This window comes from Hippichthys cyanospilos, chromosome 5 (genome assembly GCF_059441005.1).
Source record: "Hippichthys cyanospilos isolate Australia breed blue-spotted pipefish chromosome 5, RoL_Hcya_1.0, whole genome shotgun sequence".
Lineage (NCBI taxonomy): Eukaryota > Metazoa > Chordata > Actinopteri > Syngnathiformes > Syngnathidae > Hippichthys > Hippichthys cyanospilos.
The window spans coordinates 22,002,357-22,020,217 of record NC_142373.1 but is presented as its reverse complement, the minus strand read 5'-3'; the positions used below and the strand labels follow the sequence as shown (position 1 = coordinate 22,020,217).

The following is a 17,861-nucleotide window of genomic DNA, read 5'->3' as shown; positions in this document are numbered from 1 at the left end:
TTTTAATTGATCCCTGTTGAAAGACAAATCCACCTGAATACTCTTTCTTACATCGTCAGCGAGCACCTCCAACTCATACTCGTGGATGCCGCCACCTCCGTACACGCAGACGCCCACCAAAACGACACCCGGCTTGTCCACTGTCATGCAGATGGCATCCGGTGAACCGTTACCAGTGTTCCAGCTGCGACCCTGGCTTGTCTTGGTGAAACGGTTTGGAGACGCCTTGACGGAGTGGAGCGAGTTCAGACCATCAACCTAATAAGGGAGAGACAAAAATTGATGAAGGATGTATCTACGTTTTGTTATTTCTGGTGTTGTGACAACACTGCAAAATGAAAAAAGTAAATGAAAACAACAATAACAGAAGAACAAAACATGCGAAAGTGCTAAGTTCTTACGTCGTGTCAAGTATTATGTGTGATTAAATTTAGACTTTATTTGACTTCATAGTCATTCCAGCCCTCTGACAGAAACGATAACAACAATGTTGCCAACGATAAAAATTAGTTTGACAACCCCGGGATACAGGTTAGTCCAAAAACAAACAAGCAAACAAACACACAAACAAACAAACAAACAAAAAACAGGTGCATCAAAATAGCTGAAATACAAAAAAAGATGCCAATCCTTGTTTTATTGCAATTACATTTCACATGGCAAAACAAAGCACCCCCCCCATCACCTTGTGCCACCCCACTATTTGAGAAGCACGAGTTTAAATCAATGAGTTTCAATAATGACCACCAGGCTGATCATCGTTTCAAACGATAAAATTTGCTGAAGGACAAATTTGTCTCTTAAACAAAGAGTGACAAATTGCTGATGCTAAGAGGGGCTGTTGAGTGGTGGTTACTATGGGGACAGCTGAGTCCTGACTTTGACTCATTGTGGTGCAGAGGGAAGGTGATGATAACTAAGACTTTGAGTACTTCATGTCTTAGCAAACCGTACAAACACTGTACCCACTTCAGCTTCAAGAAATATTTCTCAACCACAGAACAAACTTCACCGCAATAGAGTTCTACCAATGTGAAGTGATTACATTCTTTACCTCAGAGCCGAGGGCAGAGGCGGTGAGCTCCGAAACAATGGAGGCCAGCAGGCCACAGGTGTTGGACACCAGGTGTGGAGAGAAGAGCTCCACCTCTTTCCTCAGGCTCTTTCTCACCGGAAGTACCACAATCACCAGCATCTTCTCCAGGACCTCCCGGAAACTAGTCATTCCCATCAGGTTCTCCTCGGTCTATGGTTGACAGCAATGACAGTTGAATCCTTTCTACAATTTCCTGAATTAAAACAGTTCACACCGTGCAAATGATGCTCACATGGCTTAGCTTCTCCATGTGGGCCACAAGAAGGGGGAAGCGGTGAGCGAGGGCTGAGTCGTTTTCCGTGCTGACTTGCTTGACTAGCGAGCGCAGGAGGACCTCGCCGTCGTACGCAATGGGCAGGATGGACGTCAGCTTGACTGAAGTGTTGCACAGAGCTGACATCACCGCCGCAAGCAAACGGCTGCTGGATGTGCGAAAGTTGGCCTCAGCAATGTCCTGCAAATGTGTGCAAAAGTGCTTTAATTCTCCTCAGGTGTTCATTTAAACATGCTGCATTGGTGTTACAGGTCTTATTGGGCATGGTGCTTTATTTGCGTGCAAACATCATATGTGAACAATCAGACATGCATTTGGCATGTCTTTTAAACGTCCATTGGCACCTCCCACTTCTGGCGACAACATTTTCATCTTTGCATGGAAAATAGCCATTTTTGCCAGGCTTTATCATCCTTCAAATATATGTCAGCAGGCAGATTTCAATTTCTCCAAAAAAGCATTCTAAAGAGACCATTCCTATATGGAATTTTCCTAAGGTGTTTATGAAATTCACGTATATTTTCTGTTTTGATTGTCATTTCTAGTTTGTGATCATAAAACTGCTCCAAGACAGAGGCAGATACTGGTATCTGCTGGCATCACGAGTAATGATACCTTGAAATAAGGCCAGATATCATTCAGATACTTTGTATTGGAACAAACCCATTCCTACATCTGATAATAAATATTAGATTGGTTATACATATGCTAATATGGAAAATAAATGTTTCATAAAAGAATCGTCAGTGCTGTAACATTATTGATACCGATAAAAATTTGGTTTTGGAAGACAACAGCTTGCTGATGGTGGTTGTATTAAAAGTGTGAAGTAACATACAAAAAAAGAATAACCTGATCCAGGCAGTTGAGTAAGTCACAAAGGCAGGCCCACTGTAGCGCTGGCGTCGGGTAGAAGGAATGGAAGCAGGCAGTGAAGGTGTTGTGGCACTCCTGGAGCACAGCCTCCAGCAAGGTTAGAGGCTGGGACAAGTAGCCTTGTGGGTCATTGTCCAGCTTGGTCAAGCAGTTGTCCGTGCTCTCTGACAGGATTTTCTTCAGTAGGCTGCGTGTCTTCCCAACACACTCAGCAAGCTTGCTGGACTCCTCCACCACAGCTTTGGTGCTGGCTAGGAGCCAGATCACATAAACAAAGTGAAAACCACCTCTTGAATTGAAATCTCTGCTATTATTGTAAGGTAGGTGTCAATGGGCCAATAATTGGCCTTTTTTTCACTCAAGAAACTGAAAAAAACACAAAGGACTTCTGAAAAGATTAACGCTCAATGTGGTCTTACCAGCAATGGGGAAAATCTCACAGATGTAGACCCGGAGCAGCCGAAGGCAGCACGTACCCACAAAGCGCAACCTCTCCAGGTCGAGCAAGGTGGCTGTGTACTGGAAGCCCTTCAGGCCTCGCAGCTCCTCAACACCCAGAACCAAAGTGGTCCAGCTCCAGTGAAGAATGCTGAGCAGAGACTCAAAGCACTCCTATGGGGGAAAAAAACATACGTAACTACCAAGCTCGTTGGCGCCCGCGCACCCCCAAATTACTGTGACGGTAGTTACCACAGATACTGTCCGAGCAAACGAACGCTTAAGAATGTGAACAGGTTCACTCGTCTGCTGTTTACCCTTCGATGCATTCCCATCATTTGACGGAAGCCTAATGTAAAGTAACATGTGTTTACATTAAATTGATTATATAAATTATAAACCTACATCCTTTACTTGCCTGTAAAGTAGCTGAGGTATTTGACCCGCATTGACATCTGTACCGTTGTTTGACTTCTTAGAGCTTTTGAACTGGAATACCACGCTGAAAAGAAAAAAAATAAAAATAAAAATAAAATATATATATATATATATATATATATATATATATATATATATATATATATATATATATATATATATATATATATATATATGTCTTCCAAGCTAAACAATACACAATGATTGGTGATGGAAGTGAAGTGCACTGTACCCATCATCAGTAGTGATAGTAGCTTGTCCATGGGATCCACAATCACTGCTGGGACCAGACACTCGGGCCCAGGCCACATACCACCAACCTGACTGAAGCAACACTGGCTCATCAAACATCATGGCGTATTTCTCCCTGTAATTCAGTTAAAAAAAAAAAAAATAGTCATGATTGACATATGTGCATTGAGAAAAAAGCTACAACTTGCATAAAAGTTGTTGGAAGACTTTCTTCATGTAATGCCCATCATCACTCAAGTGAAGACAGGACCATACATCTTATTAATGACAGGATACAGATGAGCACATCATTTGTACACAATTATTTTTACCAGTAATGCTTTTCTTCTATATGCTGCATAAGTCGCGATATTTTAGATATTTAGACCGCAGCGGCACGGTGCCAGACTGCTGAACACATCCACATCAAATTTCAGAGTTTGCAGGTTCACTTTCAGCTCCGGTCTTCCATTGTGGAGTTTGTATGCTCGTCCAATGTATGTGTGGGTTTTCTCAAAGGTCATCAGGTTTCATCACGCATTCAAAAGAACATGCATGGTAGGTAAATTGTACACTAAATTGTCCTTAGGTGTGTTTTCAAGCATGAATGTGTGTCTGTCTTTGTGTGCCCTGTGAATGGCTGGCAACCAGTTCAGGGTTTACCCTGCCTAATGAATTTCTCAGCGCCCCATTGTCTTCCTTCTCCTTCTTTTATTTACAATTGGCAAACAATCCATCTATATCCTTTTTTTAACCATTTTTATTCGCTATTGACATACAAACCGGACACTCGCTCGGCTGCACAATAAACAAACTAACATCCAAAATGTGATTTGAATTACGTTGGTGAAGGTTTTCCTCCTTCACCTCCTCCTTCACTTTTCGTAGCTAAAACAAACATGACTGCCCCCATCTCGGTGGCGCTCCCATGTAATATAAATAGCGATTACTAGACCTAAATATTTATGTTGGTTGGATAGAGCGCATTTATTTACACCTTATTGAAATTTATAGTGGGTTTTCAAGATGAATAACAGTCAAAATATTACCTATTGTGACTTTATGTCATGCAACTATTCATGGCATCATCATTCTTCATGTTAAAATGAACATTACAATAAATATTTTTGCTATATATACTTTATTGCCTGCAGACAGTAACCGGCATCTATTAGCCATGCAACATTTAGTGGGGCTCTAGAAAACCAGCTCTAGAAAATGTGATAAAATGTGATAAATACGAGCCTGTTTTACAGCTTTACACATTACAAATGCTATGTCTACTCAAAAGACTGTGTGTCTTGTGTTAAGATGAGCGCCACAATGATTTTATCAGTAAGTACACATAATTATAGCCATGCAGCAGTTCCATTCTTTTTTCGTTCCAAGGCATTGACTTAGGGCAGGCGTTTATTTACACAAGTGAAATTGGCCAATACTTGAATAATATACATTTCATGGGTGTCAAACTCCAGTCCTTGAGGGCCGGTATCCTGCATGTTTTCTGGTTTTCTCCCCCCCAACACACCTGGTTCAAACGATTAGGATCATTTTCAAGCTCCTGCAGTGATTGCTAATAAGCTAATCATTTGAATCAGCTGTGTTGGGAGGGGAGAAAAGTGGAAAACATGCATGATACCGGCCCTCGAGGACTGGAGTTTGACACCTGTGATGTAAATAAAGCATACCTGGCAGCACAGTCATAGGCCAGTACATCCGTCTCAGCAAGTAGATCTCCATCTGTCTCATGGTCGCCTCCATCAGGCCCCAGTTCAAAAAGCTGCCAAAATGTTATTGAAAGAATGAATCAATTTGGAATAAGATGTAAATAAGTAATGGTCGTAATTTGAAAAAAGAGGTCGCTTACCTTGATCTTAGCAGTGTACTCTCCTCGCCCACCAAACAGGCCCAACCCCCCGAGCAAGATGTCTGCGTCAGCACAAAAGCGAATGGCCTCCACAGAGTGGGCTGAGTAGCCCCAGCCGCCACCATGACCTACAACATCCCACATCGTTAAGGCTATGCAATGTGCTGAGAGCTAGAATGTTCAACAGCTAACATAAATCAAAGCTCAAAGCTGGACTGATTTATATTTCGAAGTACAGACTTACTCTCAAAGCGGTTCACCACGCTGTAGTCCTCCTTGGAGTAGACCTTCATCACCGCCTGCGTTTCTTCTTCAGCACTAGCCACACCCATCTTCAACTCCTGCATCGCAGCCAGGGTGTCCAGGCAACCTGTCGACAGCAGCATACTTGCCCTTAGCACAAAGACATCTGGCGTTCTGGTAAATGCTAACATGGAGTAGATGTGAAACGCTATCATTACCAAGAATGTGTAGGGCTCCATGTGAGCGTGTTGTGGTGGCGTGTGACCCAGCAGGCAGGGCGAGCTCCGGGCTGAGGATGCTGCAGCGGGCCTGCAGGTCTGTGGCGGAGGGCATTCTAGCATCCGCTATCACTGCGTTGTAGCACCACATCTCTCTTGAAGCTGGTAAAAACCTAATGGCACGTTCATGAACACGGTTGAGGACAATTGAGATTAGTCATCAAAGTTTTTGGAAGGAGCACAAAGTGGAGATGGGGACATGCTAGCAGCAATATGATAAAAGGTAGTGTTAGATGTGTTCATTTAGTGCAGGGGTGGACAAACATTTGAGCCACCCCTACTTCTGGTGACACAATGTTCATTTTTCCTCACAATATTGCTTGTTTAATGGTAAATGTTTTATTGAAGATTTTTTTTTAGGAAAATTATAGCACATAGTCTTTGGACTGACCTCCAAATGACGTCATAGACAGGGTCCAGACAGAGTCCAAACCCTTGCAGGTCCTCTTGCTCAGAATCATTGAAGGTGCGGCAGCTTCCATCCGTTTTGTTGATGAGTAAGCATTTGAACGGAGGTGGCTCGGACACGGAGGAGGGCACGAGACCAATGATGTGTTTGCTGGCAAAGATCTCGGAAGTGGCCAGCACGTGGGAGTTGATGAGCGCCTCATCAATGCGCAGGAACGTCTGATCTCCGCTGGCGCCGATCCAGGTGGCCTTACGTCCGTATTTTGCACCGATGTTGGGCATGGGGGATGGCTTGGCGTTCCAGTAGGGCATGTCAAGGATAGGTCGCCCAAGCTGTCCTTTCTGAGAGATCGATTGAGTTGTTTGGGGTTTCAATATGACTCACGTAATTGTACATGGTTAATAGTTAAATGTGGATATTGTTATTCTCTTACCGAGAAACTACCAAAAGTGAAGACTTGCCCGTCCACTAGAAGGACAACAGTGTGGTTGCTGCCTGCTGTTACTTGGACACTTGGACCCGGGAGAGCCTGGATCAGCGTTGGAGATCCCCTACAAGATAGAGGGATGAGTTGCAGTTTGTGAGGTCACTTTTAGTCAAAAAAAATTAATAAACATGAACCTACTGTGTTATGTTGCATGCCAAAATGCTATCTCCTCAAATTGAACTTTCACAAAGGGTATTATATCCTATTTTTATGTAATGCCTCTTTTATGATACAATAATGCAGTTTACATTAAAAGTATTATTTGTTTGAAATTGCTCCACTAAAAATGTTTCCAGAAAAAAATACAATGTTGAAGACATAAAAACATACAAACAATAAGTAGTTCATTATCATTTGAAATGTATTATTAAAATAATAGTTCAGCTAAATAAACAATTATTATGTAGAATTTTCATTAGAATACTTAAATACTGAAATATAGGATAGCTGGCAGCTGCAGCTCTATATTCAATCTCCACATGATATTGTCATTGGTTTATTGTTCAACAAAACCCTTGCTTCGGGTCCCTAGAATTAACCTGGAAAATAATTAATCCCTCAAATTAAAAATTGCTCCTCAAGCCAAGTCAATGGTAACCAATATTGCTCCTAAAAGAAAGTTATTTGAGTCTTGCCTCAGAGTGTTTCCCATAAAAATATTCACTGTAATTAAGATATTTGGCGTTAATTACCAGCTGATAATGGACTTTTTGCTGTTACTAGCTAGATTATTTTATATGTTTGGTCCAAAAATATTTTACATATAATTATTTAATGTAATTATAACTACTGCACACTGTGACTTCAATTTGACTACAAATTCAAATGTCACCACCATGCGAACAGAACTTTGCCATAAACCGAGGATCTAAGTATGTTTGTGAGAACAACCAAAACACTACCTGGAATTTACGTCACCATGTCCAAGCTGACCATGTTGTCCGTAACCAAATGTGTAAACGTCTCCATTCTCCATTAGAACCACTGCAAGACAAGGAAGCAAAAAAAAAAACCACATAGGGGGAATGCATCAACAAGCTTCACTGAATGATGCTTCATTGGTCGGAATGAAACACCTTAACAATCAGAGGAGAATAAAGAGTCTGTATTTACTTCTTGGCATATGGCTGTTAAAGGTCAGGATACATACAATACATTTTCATTGGGTCTGTTAAAAATCATCTTTCATTGTTAATGTATTTCCTTTTTACATTTGGTGCCACAAACTTGATTTGGAAGTTTGCAGGTACATGCAATTTTAAGGAAACTGTCAGCTAGAGGTTATTTAAAAACTAGATTATAATTAAGCAATCTGAATGTTTCTGAACCTACCAGAACATGTGGCCTAACAGGTGCGGTTACTCACTGCTAGGGGTACCCGAAGCGATGTTATTAAAAAAAGAGAGTAGGGTACACCATACATGTAGCACAATTCCCCATGCACTATATGACATATGTTTGATGAGAAATGTGTTTGAATAAAAGGACACGTGCTTCAATCTTACACCAACAAAGGGTGCTAACACACTGAAAAAGCCATAAAATCCTGATTCACAGGGCTTCTGTGACTACACATCTTAAATTGTATTTAGTGATCAAAAAGCTGTATACTTACCATCACTTTGTAATGGCAATTATGATTTGCAAGAGTGTTCTAGTGGTCTCAGGAAATACTTTTCATTCTTTGACACCCTGACCTTAAAGCTTGACCCATGGAGATTTCACCCCGCAAAAACCTCACTTCCAAATCAAGTTTGTGGCACCAAATGTAACGCTTGGCGTTTTTATATGATTAATGCAAATACTGTTTATTATTTTCAGCTAATAAGATAACAGTGGTGGTTCATAGAAACCACATTATTGATTTGAAATGCCTGATACCCTGATTGAAAAGATACTTAAGCTTCAGGTTTAAGGTTGAGGATAAGATTATGAAAAGCAACCTACCCGAGTGATGAAAACCGCAGCTGACCTGCACAGCCCGAATTTCACAGTCAAACCTGACTGCCCCAGGTGGGTAGGTTGTGATTTTGCTGGCATCTTTCTCACCACGCTCACTACTGCCATCTAAAATACAATGATAAGAAGAAGTAATGTCAAACTAATGGTTGTTTTATGGGGGGCAGGGGAGGGTTGGGAAAGATGCTCAGCTCCATCTTCCAGAAATCTCGTGTGTACAATCCTAGGAGAAACTATGCTGGAAGCAAAGGAGAAAAGGAAATCCCATGCTGCGAATAAAAGAGCGGGGAGAAAACAGGTTTCTGGAAAAAAGTCCCAAAATCAAATCAAATAAAACAAAAGGTTGCATACAACATAATATTTTTGCATTAGTAATTTTAAGACTACAGTGAGGAAATCATCTGTGCAAAATCGTGTATAAAAGGTTTGACCTGAGGTGTGGGAGTGGGGAAAAAAATTGTCAACGGTCATGAATAACACTGAACAAAAGGACTACTTTGTGGTATACAAAACAAACAAAAGATCAGAGGATACCAGTTGTCATTCACTATGAAACTAAATATTGGCTGGCTCATGGCCTGGTGACTTAAAACGGAAGCCTGAAAGTTAAACACAAATAAGGCAGTGGTGCGCAAGAACGAGTCGGTGACAGCTGTTTATAAAGAAAAAAAAATGTACAAGACTACAACAAGACACAGATTCCTATATTCTCTGGAAAGGATGCTAAAAAGTGGACAACAGTCAATTATACGTACAGTGGACCCACAGAACTTTTACTGTATCAAACAACTTATTGAAAATTTAATTAAAATAGCAATTTGAATGTCGAACGATAACTCAGATCCTTGTAAAATGAAAAACTGTAATTTGTTTAATCCAACATGTATCAACAAGAGTAACTGTCATTCAAGTAAGAAGTAAAAAAAAAAAAAAAAAGGCATACAACACAATGTTCTACTTCTGAGGGTCCAATGCACTTATTAAACGGAATAGTGAAGGAGTTTTCCTCTCCCTGACATTATGTCATAATGAAAAACAGAGTCAGGGAGAAGTCTACCACAAGCATTTGATCCAGGCCATTATACTATTCAAAAAATAAATAAAAACATTGTGGAACTTCTATTAAAAACCCCAGCGGGAGTGAGTATTGCCACGAAACCTAAACCTAAAGACACTAGAGTGACCCCCATCAAAGAGTGAGAGAAGAAGTGGGCGGGACAGCCAGTCGAGGGGGAAAATAGGTTTTACAAAAAAATTAAAAAAGGCTCCGTGCCTGTTGAGGTAATATAAAACCGTAGTACCTTTGTGCTTGTCCCGTTTATGCCTTAGTGCCTGAAGGGGTCTTATTCTGGCTAGGGCTTGCTCACGCTGGTTCATTAAAATGGTACCGGGGTAAACAATGGGGCCTGGGGGAGAAAGAAACTTTCACATGCATGCAACAACGCTCACAAATCAATGGGAATCAGCACAGGATAAATACTGCTATGCCACGGCCATGCACGCACAAAAAAAAAGAAAAAAGAAAAAAAGCATGTGGGAAGTCACCAAGGCACCCAAGCTAGCACAGCACCTTAAAGATATTTGAAATGAAAGGGGATGAATGCACTGATTGATAGTCATGCCATTCACACGATTCCTAATGACTCCTCACACTTAGACACTAAAAACCTCTGAGAACCATATAATCCTGATTTTTTCCGAGAGCTGCCATACTTCCAAACAAACATGGAAACTGCCGTACCTTGGAGTCAAATAAGATGTAGCATTTAGTAGGAATAGGCAATGTGGTTACAAAGACAACTAGCTAAACTATTAGGAGCTACATGTCGGTTAGTTTGAAGTAGAGTTGTGTTTGTGATGGAGCTCTGTGTTTGGATGTGTACCAGGAATTAAGTGGTTATGTGATGTTATACAGAACAGTATCTTCCACTACAAAAAAAACAGTGAGAGAAAAAAAAAATTCAGAATGAAGTCAGGATGATTTTAAGCTTACAAATCAAGACTGTTCTTTTAATTACTTATTTTTATTTTGCAAGACAACCTCATTATTTTTTTCTTATTACGTAAATTGTAATTTTGTAATATTACAGCTTTCAAATAATATTAGAAATGTAACTTAGTAAATGTACAGTAAATTCTTCAAAAATCACTTTCGTGTAATTGAGTAGGTACTTTTATTCCCCAATACTACAAGTTCAGTCTTGCAAAATTTTACATTTTTTGGGAGATTATTTTTGATGTAATGATTTTGAAAATGAGTTAAGATTTTTTTAAATTTATTCTGCTACTATAGTTCCACAAAACTGTTTATACAAATTATTTGTGCTGACAAAATTAAAATGTTGAAAAAAATTTATTTTGTAAAAATATGACCCCTGATATTTTTTTTTATAGAATCATTTTTTCTCCATGATAAAAATCACATGAAATCACAAAATATTCTAACTTTGAACTTATAAAATTGTTTTTTTTCTATAAAAATTTTGACTTGAACATCAGAAAATATTATACATAATATACATTATTATATGACAAAATGTGTTTTTATATATTTTTTTAATTTGTTTTGTGAAATTCCATTTAATTTTGCTAAAATTGTACAGTATATCATTCAGAGTAGCCCAAATACTAAAATGTTTCACTGCATATATTTAAAACCCCAAACAATTACTGATTAAATACCTTTTTTTTTCTTACTAAAAATTTTAGCCTGGTTGTGAACATACAATAAACGGATGCTCCCAACTGTCTTGACCTGATTCCTACCTCGTCCCTCCTCCAGCCTGTGTCGGCGGTTGATCCTTTGCCGTTTCTCCTCCTGACGGATTTGAATGTGCTCCTCGATGTTCACTCCTGGAGGAGGGGGAACAGGCACAGCTGATAACAAAAAAAGGGCGCGGGGGTGCAGCCAGGCCAGACAGATGCAGGATGGAAGGAGGAGAGGGAGCAGAGCAAAACAAGACACACATCAATGAATGAATGATGATGGAGAGAGACACAATGGACTAAGAATGACTCAGCTCAATATGAGAACAAAATGGGTGACACAGGCACATGGAATGCAGCAGAAAAGCAACAGGCAGAGGCAACACTGTATGCTATACAGTCTCAGAAATAACAACTACACTTTTCTCCCATCCTTTTTCAAATTTTCCTGTGATCTCTCACCCAGGTTACAGGTTAACCTGTATACTCCTAAGAACTGAAAAATCTTCTTTACACATCTTGTGTAATTGTACCAAGTAAATGCATGAGAGTTAACCGTGCTTATATGTAGAGTGAATGAAAGTACATGTGAGAGTGACATCTTGTAAGTAAATGTCAATGTAAAGTTTGCGGAGCAGGGCACAGCAAATCCTCCTTTGGGCTACCTGAAAAAGACCCCATTCCTTAAAAAAAAAATAATAATAATGATAATAACTCACATAGTTGGCCTTATTTTTATTTTTATAACATATTAATATGTCTTATGTCTTGTAATGTGACACATTTGATTTTGTTAAAAAAACAAACAAAAAAATGCCCAGGAAAAAGCCTTTTGTATCCTCATGAAATTACTTTTTTGCCTCCATTGTTTACAAATTGTGTACAAAGTGAGGAAATTGTGTTACCTAGAAGAAGATCCAATGGGATCATTTCTTTGACTGCATCAAAGATGCCTCTCTGTCGAGCCTCCTGACCATCCAGCTCCCTGGCACAAGCCTTGCAGCAGCCGCATGCTGAGCAGCCAGACTCTCCTGACCCACAACCACAAATGCTGGCAAACAAAAAACAGTTAGACAAACACACAAATGTGATTTGAAAAATGAACAAAACTGTAATGTCCTCTTACCCTCCGGGCACTCTATCAGGCCGCCCACTGCTGACACAGCTGGCACCATAGCCTGTGCAATCGCCGCACACGGTGCAAACCATGCATTGGTCCAGCTTCCACTTGTGCATGCCAGACTGACACATCATGCTCTTCTCTTCCTTTTCCTCCAGCTCATCCTCAAGGTCCTCATCCATGGCTGTGGCCATGTTCTCCACGCCGAAAGCTACATGAAGTTTCAAATAATTGATGAAGCTAAAAGTCTCAGTAAAGTGTAAATAAATATTTGACACACCACAAAGAGTATTAACGTGTGCAGATATGCCATGTGTATATATGTTTGCAGTATATATATATATATATATATATATATATATATATATATATATATATATATATCAACAAGATTAACATCTGAATTCACTACGATCAGTCATTTTTTTCATTTTCCCCACCTTTTCCAGCCTGACTCATGGCCCCCGTGTCTCTGCCACACTGGCCTTTGTTGTTCACACCAAACGTCCACACCTCCCCACTTTTGGTCAAAACACACGTGTGGGCCTTTCCCATTGCAACCTGGGTCACAACATGGCCTTTCAGATCAGTCACCTGGCCTGTGAAAAACAGAAGATGATTGTAAGGCCTGGGAATTCATAAAAACAATGTGGATGTAAACGTTCAACAGTGGAAACTATAGTTGCACACAAGTGACTCAAGCTAACGATGGCGATTTATAATGCAACTCCTTTAGTGATGCTCCTCGTAAGTATTTATATTTCATATCTCCGAGTTTGAGCCACATATGTAAATCTCATGTCCTTTTCAATGGTCATCATCACATTTTCCTATTAGCCATGTCTAGCACACTTTCCTCAATAATTCAAAACACTTTCCTCAATAATTCAATTTGAAACGTATTATGCTACATTACAGGGACATTTGATTTTGATAGTACCACTCTTTTTTTTTTTTTTCAATGATGTACTCACAAGCGCTGTCACTGTAAATGGCATCCTTTCCGAACATGTACAACTCGCCGTCCTTAGTGACAATACTGCTGCTGCCATTGTTACACGCAGTATAGACAGCCATCTTAGTCTCTAATTTGATCATCTTCTTAGGCTTGTAGGGTTTAGGTTGTCGTCGGCTTTTAGCTGCAGGGGGTGGCAAGGAAAATGACACATCAAATTGACACATCACATTCATTTTGTTATCTTGCAATCTGATCCATAATGACATAAATATGAGTATCTCTCATACTGGACTCTCCGTCTTCTCCTTTGCTTGCGGAACCGGTAAAAAAGACGCTTCCGTCTTCGGCCACTAACAACGCATGGGAGCCGTCGTGGCCGACAGAGAACTGAAGGATCTTGGGAGATTTTGTAACAGGAAGTTCAACCCATTTGCCAGCGGAAGGGCCTCCCTGCTTTATGCCCAGGCTTTGATATTTTCCTGTGTAGTAGATCTGAGATGGGAAGATGGTGGAAGACAAGTGAAAAAATGTACTATTATTATACAGTACGCATTCATAAAGAAATGTAATCAGGACTTGAAGTTTCTCTGTGCAGTGTTTCACAATGAGGTGTGCGCACAGAGCATTTGCCTATGGGTGGGGTAAGTGTTGCAAAACAAGGTAACCTTAGTCCAACCAGGTCCAAAGAGATGATCAACAACCAAACTGGCCTCCTCTTCTTATCTAGCGAGGCCTAACACTGGTCACACCCATTGCACAGAAGCAACCAACTACGCCCTGAACACACGCCTGCCTAACAACATATTTGGCATTGACTTCTGTTTGCATGAAGAATATGTGCTTTTAAGCCACTTTATCCGCTGCAACAACACTTGGTACACACACATCTAATTTGAATCCTAAGTCAAACCCAAGGTAGCAAAGCTAGATTTTCACTACCATTTTGTGTGTCAATCTAATCAATCTAAATCTCTTAAGTCTTCATTGAATGATGTGGTGAGTGAGTGTGTGAATTAAATAAGTAATAGAGGATATTTACACTCACCTTCCCAGAGGCAGTTTTCATCAGTGCAAATTCCCTGCCAGCTCCAAGCAGTGCCGCCTCCTCATCAAAGCCTGTGCCTGTGAGATCAAGACCACGTTTCAAGTTATCGCCTCATGGGGCCAGAGTACCTTCTTGACCAACATACACAAACGCCAACTATTTAAAGACAATTACATGTCTTTAAATAGTGATCTTTACATAAAAAAAAATAAAATATCAAAACATACCCATGTGTGGATTCCACTTGATTAACAAATCTCCCCTCTCAAGAAGGCACTTATCATATAGCAATTTATTGCTTCAATGAAGTAGTATATTTTGTAATCAAATAAAATTTGTGTTCCAATTGGTTGCCAGGTGTGCCATTCACCTAGGACAAATAAATGTCTTCTTTTTGCGCCAGGAAAAATATCTAATTCAGACTGTGATTTTCTGAGTTATTAGTCACTATCATTCACAACACATGGAAATTAGAAAGATGATTGCTAAGCCCATTTTAAATCTGCTGCTAACTAAAACCGCATGCAATAATAAGGATATGAATTAAAGGCAGAGCATTTGACTGATTTACGAAACTTTGTTTAGTTTTTGCTTAACTTTACAGGATATTTTTATTTTTGGGTAAGGGCAGATGCTGCCAGGGTAGGCGCGGATGACCCCAGGCAAAAGGTTTTGTTTTTTATCATTTGAAGTGTAATTACAATAAAATAATAATTTCTTTTTTTTTTTTTTTTTGTCTCAGGCACTTTGATGCATTTGGTTATTTTTTTCTGTTTTAGCTATTCCTATTAACACCCCCCCATGTATAAATATACCTAAACCTGTATCCTTTTTAACATTAACACCAGAAAAAGAGAAATTTAAATCAACTTTCAACAACTGTTTTATTTGTGATTTTTTTTTAATAGTGTTTATACGGGTAACAGCTTAGTCTATAACAGAAAAAAATAACTAAGTGCATCGAAGTGCTTGAGACAAATAAAAAATTTGTTGACTACAGTGCCTCCGGTAGCTATCTCTAAGTGAATCTCACACGGAAGCGAGAACACGTGGTTAAAGGAGTACTGTATGGTGAGGATGAAAAAGAGCATACAGAAGATGTTATAGATGCTGTTGTAATGAAATGGAACTTCGAGTGTCAACTCTGCTTTCCTGTTATCATGTTTGGTCAACAACTCCAGGTCGACATCGGAGGAGTGCCCGTGGCATGGCCGATTACAGTCAAATTGTCTGTTAGCCAAGCAGCGAAGCACAGAGGGCGTGAAAGATGAAGCGCGACATAATGAGGGAACACCGTAGAGGTAATATTGTTTAATATCAGTTGAAAAGACTGTAGTAATATGGAGTACTCTCGATAGTATCTTAATACTCCCCTCGCTCTGTGAGAAAACAAGGTTCAATTGAAAAGACCATCATGTTCATTTAGCATCACTCACTGATGATGTGCAGATCCTTCTCGAGGTCAAAGAGGGAAATGCCGCAGGCATGCAAGCACTTCCTGGCCAATTTCAGCTGCAGTTCCTGCTGCAGGCTGGGGTCAGAGCTCATAGTGTAGATGCGCACCACAAATCCATCCTGCTAAAGAGATATACAAGATAACATTAATACCTGTAGTGACAATATAATATAGTACAGTATTTTATACTATTTCTAGAAGATGTGGCTGTTCTTTGAGACCTTTATTCATTAGGCTTTGCACTCAAATATTCATTAAATGTGAATAATAAAACACTCTGTACCTATAATGGCAATAAATCTCAATAGTCTATCAAGATTTGGCAGGCAACGGGGGATATAAAAAAATACTTCACCCTATGCGCGGCAGCCCTCGTGATTTGCTACCCTCTAAGCTACTACGTTGTTGGAAGCACTAACGCAATAGCAGTTGTATGGCTTTCACGTGATCCCTTCCCCCCACCTTCGTTGCAGTGCAGTGTTTATGTGCTTACACAGATAGCTTGTGACATTAAACTGGTGAATGCGTAGCACGACCCGCGTCGCCATGCTGAGCTACACGATAGTTCAGTTCTCATGCTATAATACAGTAAATGACAGCATGAGGGGTGAATAGACTTTGTACATAAAATGTAAAGCGTGTTCGACTGTTGGTGAACTGTAATTCATAATGAAAGAGAATCCACCCGTATGTCGGGTATTCATTATATTATACATGGTGAGAAATTCCCATAGAATTAAGGGCTTAAGACTCACATCTTTGCAAGCTGCAATTTGATTGATGTGCTCTCCGTCCGTAAAGAGTATGTTCTGTCCATCCGAGTGTTGACCTGGAGAGAAATGCCACCATCGATATTAACTGATTATCCCTTGTGCTAGTTTAATCAACCTTTGTGTCAATGATTACAAAATCAATAGTCTTCTTACTTCAACAAGAGGTGAACAAAACTGAGAATGTATAATACATGGAGGACTGTCATCAGTGAATGAAGTAGATAAACATTTTGTCAGCACCTGGCATGGTGACAGCCCCCTCAGGCTCGAGTGTCTCAGGATTGATCTTGATGGCCGACATACTGTGGTTACCTGTGTCTCGGTACAGCAAGTAGCCCTAAGGGGACAAAACAAACGAGCTGCTCAGCTCTACTTTTAAAACAATTTTCATCAAGGTCGGCTTTATCATTAATTTTGTATTTTTTTTATGTGGTTCAGCCAAAAACTAATCCAATATTCATGTTGCTGAATCAAAAAAGATAATCTGAAATTACCTGCGCAAAACCCAGCCAGGACCTCTTCTCTGTCCGATTCCTGATGCGAGAGGTGGAGTTGTAAACATGACCCTGAGGAAGACATACATAAATTATACTTCAGCAAAAAAAAGCTCAAAACACCGGCCAGAAAATGATGTGTAAAAAGAAACTAATACATTTGAATCACAGACTGTTGAATGAATGCACGTGAACATGAACATAAGATGCCTCACAGCGTTTCACCATATCATGTGAGGCTTCAGCTCACTGAGCATCTAAAGCGGGGGTCTCCAACCCATGGCTCCAGAGCCGCATGTGGGTGTTGCATCATTTTAGGTGCCTCTCGATGATTTGTAAATAGACATGGGCCACTAACTTGATATTGCGGTTTTAAAAGTCACAGTTATTCAAAACTGTCCAAATCTTCAGTACCTGTAAGTTTTTTTTTCTCCTCCTGCATCATCTGACTTAACGAGCAATGGCAGTGCGCTCTCATTGTGTATCAAACGTGAGTCCTCCTCTGCTGCACCAGCCAATCACATTGTGCATTTCCTGCTTTGTGGGCTTCAGTATCAATATAATTTTTCTGCTGCAAACTACTGCAGGTAACGTGGCTAACAAGTAATCATATTGTTGCGAGTATGGTGCCTGAATGGAGAGCAAGGGAGTGGGCGAGTGAGTGAGTGCGGAGGACGAGGCGCAGATTCGTGGCGGCAGAACAGAAGTTGTTG

The 17,861-nt window shown here is 40.1% G+C and overlaps 1 protein-coding gene across 1 annotated transcript in view; it reads right to left on the bottom strand.

Annotated features, from left to right (window-relative positions):
• The window catches only part of mycbp2 (MYC binding protein 2), a 69,074-nt gene that overhangs the window by 36,647 nt on the left and 14,566 nt on the right, over positions 1–17,861 (bottom strand). Inside the window, exons 7-33 of the mRNA XM_088414661.1 lie at positions 17,149–17,220; positions 16,895–16,991; positions 16,637–16,710; positions 15,862–16,003; positions 14,426–14,502; positions 13,668–13,872; positions 13,397–13,561; positions 12,863–13,021; positions 12,429–12,633; positions 12,208–12,353; positions 11,363–11,449; positions 8,585–8,704; positions 7,540–7,621; positions 6,584–6,701; positions 6,133–6,491; positions 5,682–5,854; positions 5,465–5,590; positions 5,221–5,348; positions 5,042–5,133; positions 3,355–3,489; positions 3,103–3,186; positions 2,937–3,033; positions 2,666–2,858; positions 2,223–2,497; positions 1,329–1,550; positions 1,055–1,246; positions 52–258 (exon numbers count right to left, since the gene is read on the bottom strand). Of these exons, the coding sequence (XP_088270787.1) occupies positions 52–258; positions 1,055–1,246; positions 1,329–1,550; positions 2,223–2,497; positions 2,666–2,858; positions 2,937–3,033; positions 3,103–3,186; positions 3,355–3,489; positions 5,042–5,133; positions 5,221–5,348; positions 5,465–5,590; positions 5,682–5,854; positions 6,133–6,491; positions 6,584–6,701; positions 7,540–7,621; positions 8,585–8,704; positions 11,363–11,449; positions 12,208–12,353; positions 12,429–12,633; positions 12,863–13,021; positions 13,397–13,561; positions 13,668–13,872; positions 14,426–14,502; positions 15,862–16,003; positions 16,637–16,710; positions 16,895–16,991; positions 17,149–17,220 (4,032 nt within the window). The remainder of the gene's footprint in view (positions 1–51; positions 259–1,054; positions 1,247–1,328; positions 1,551–2,222; positions 2,498–2,665; positions 2,859–2,936; positions 3,034–3,102; positions 3,187–3,354; positions 3,490–5,041; positions 5,134–5,220; positions 5,349–5,464; positions 5,591–5,681; positions 5,855–6,132; positions 6,492–6,583; positions 6,702–7,539; positions 7,622–8,584; positions 8,705–11,362; positions 11,450–12,207; positions 12,354–12,428; positions 12,634–12,862; positions 13,022–13,396; positions 13,562–13,667; positions 13,873–14,425; positions 14,503–15,861; positions 16,004–16,636; positions 16,711–16,894; positions 16,992–17,148; positions 17,221–17,861) is intronic.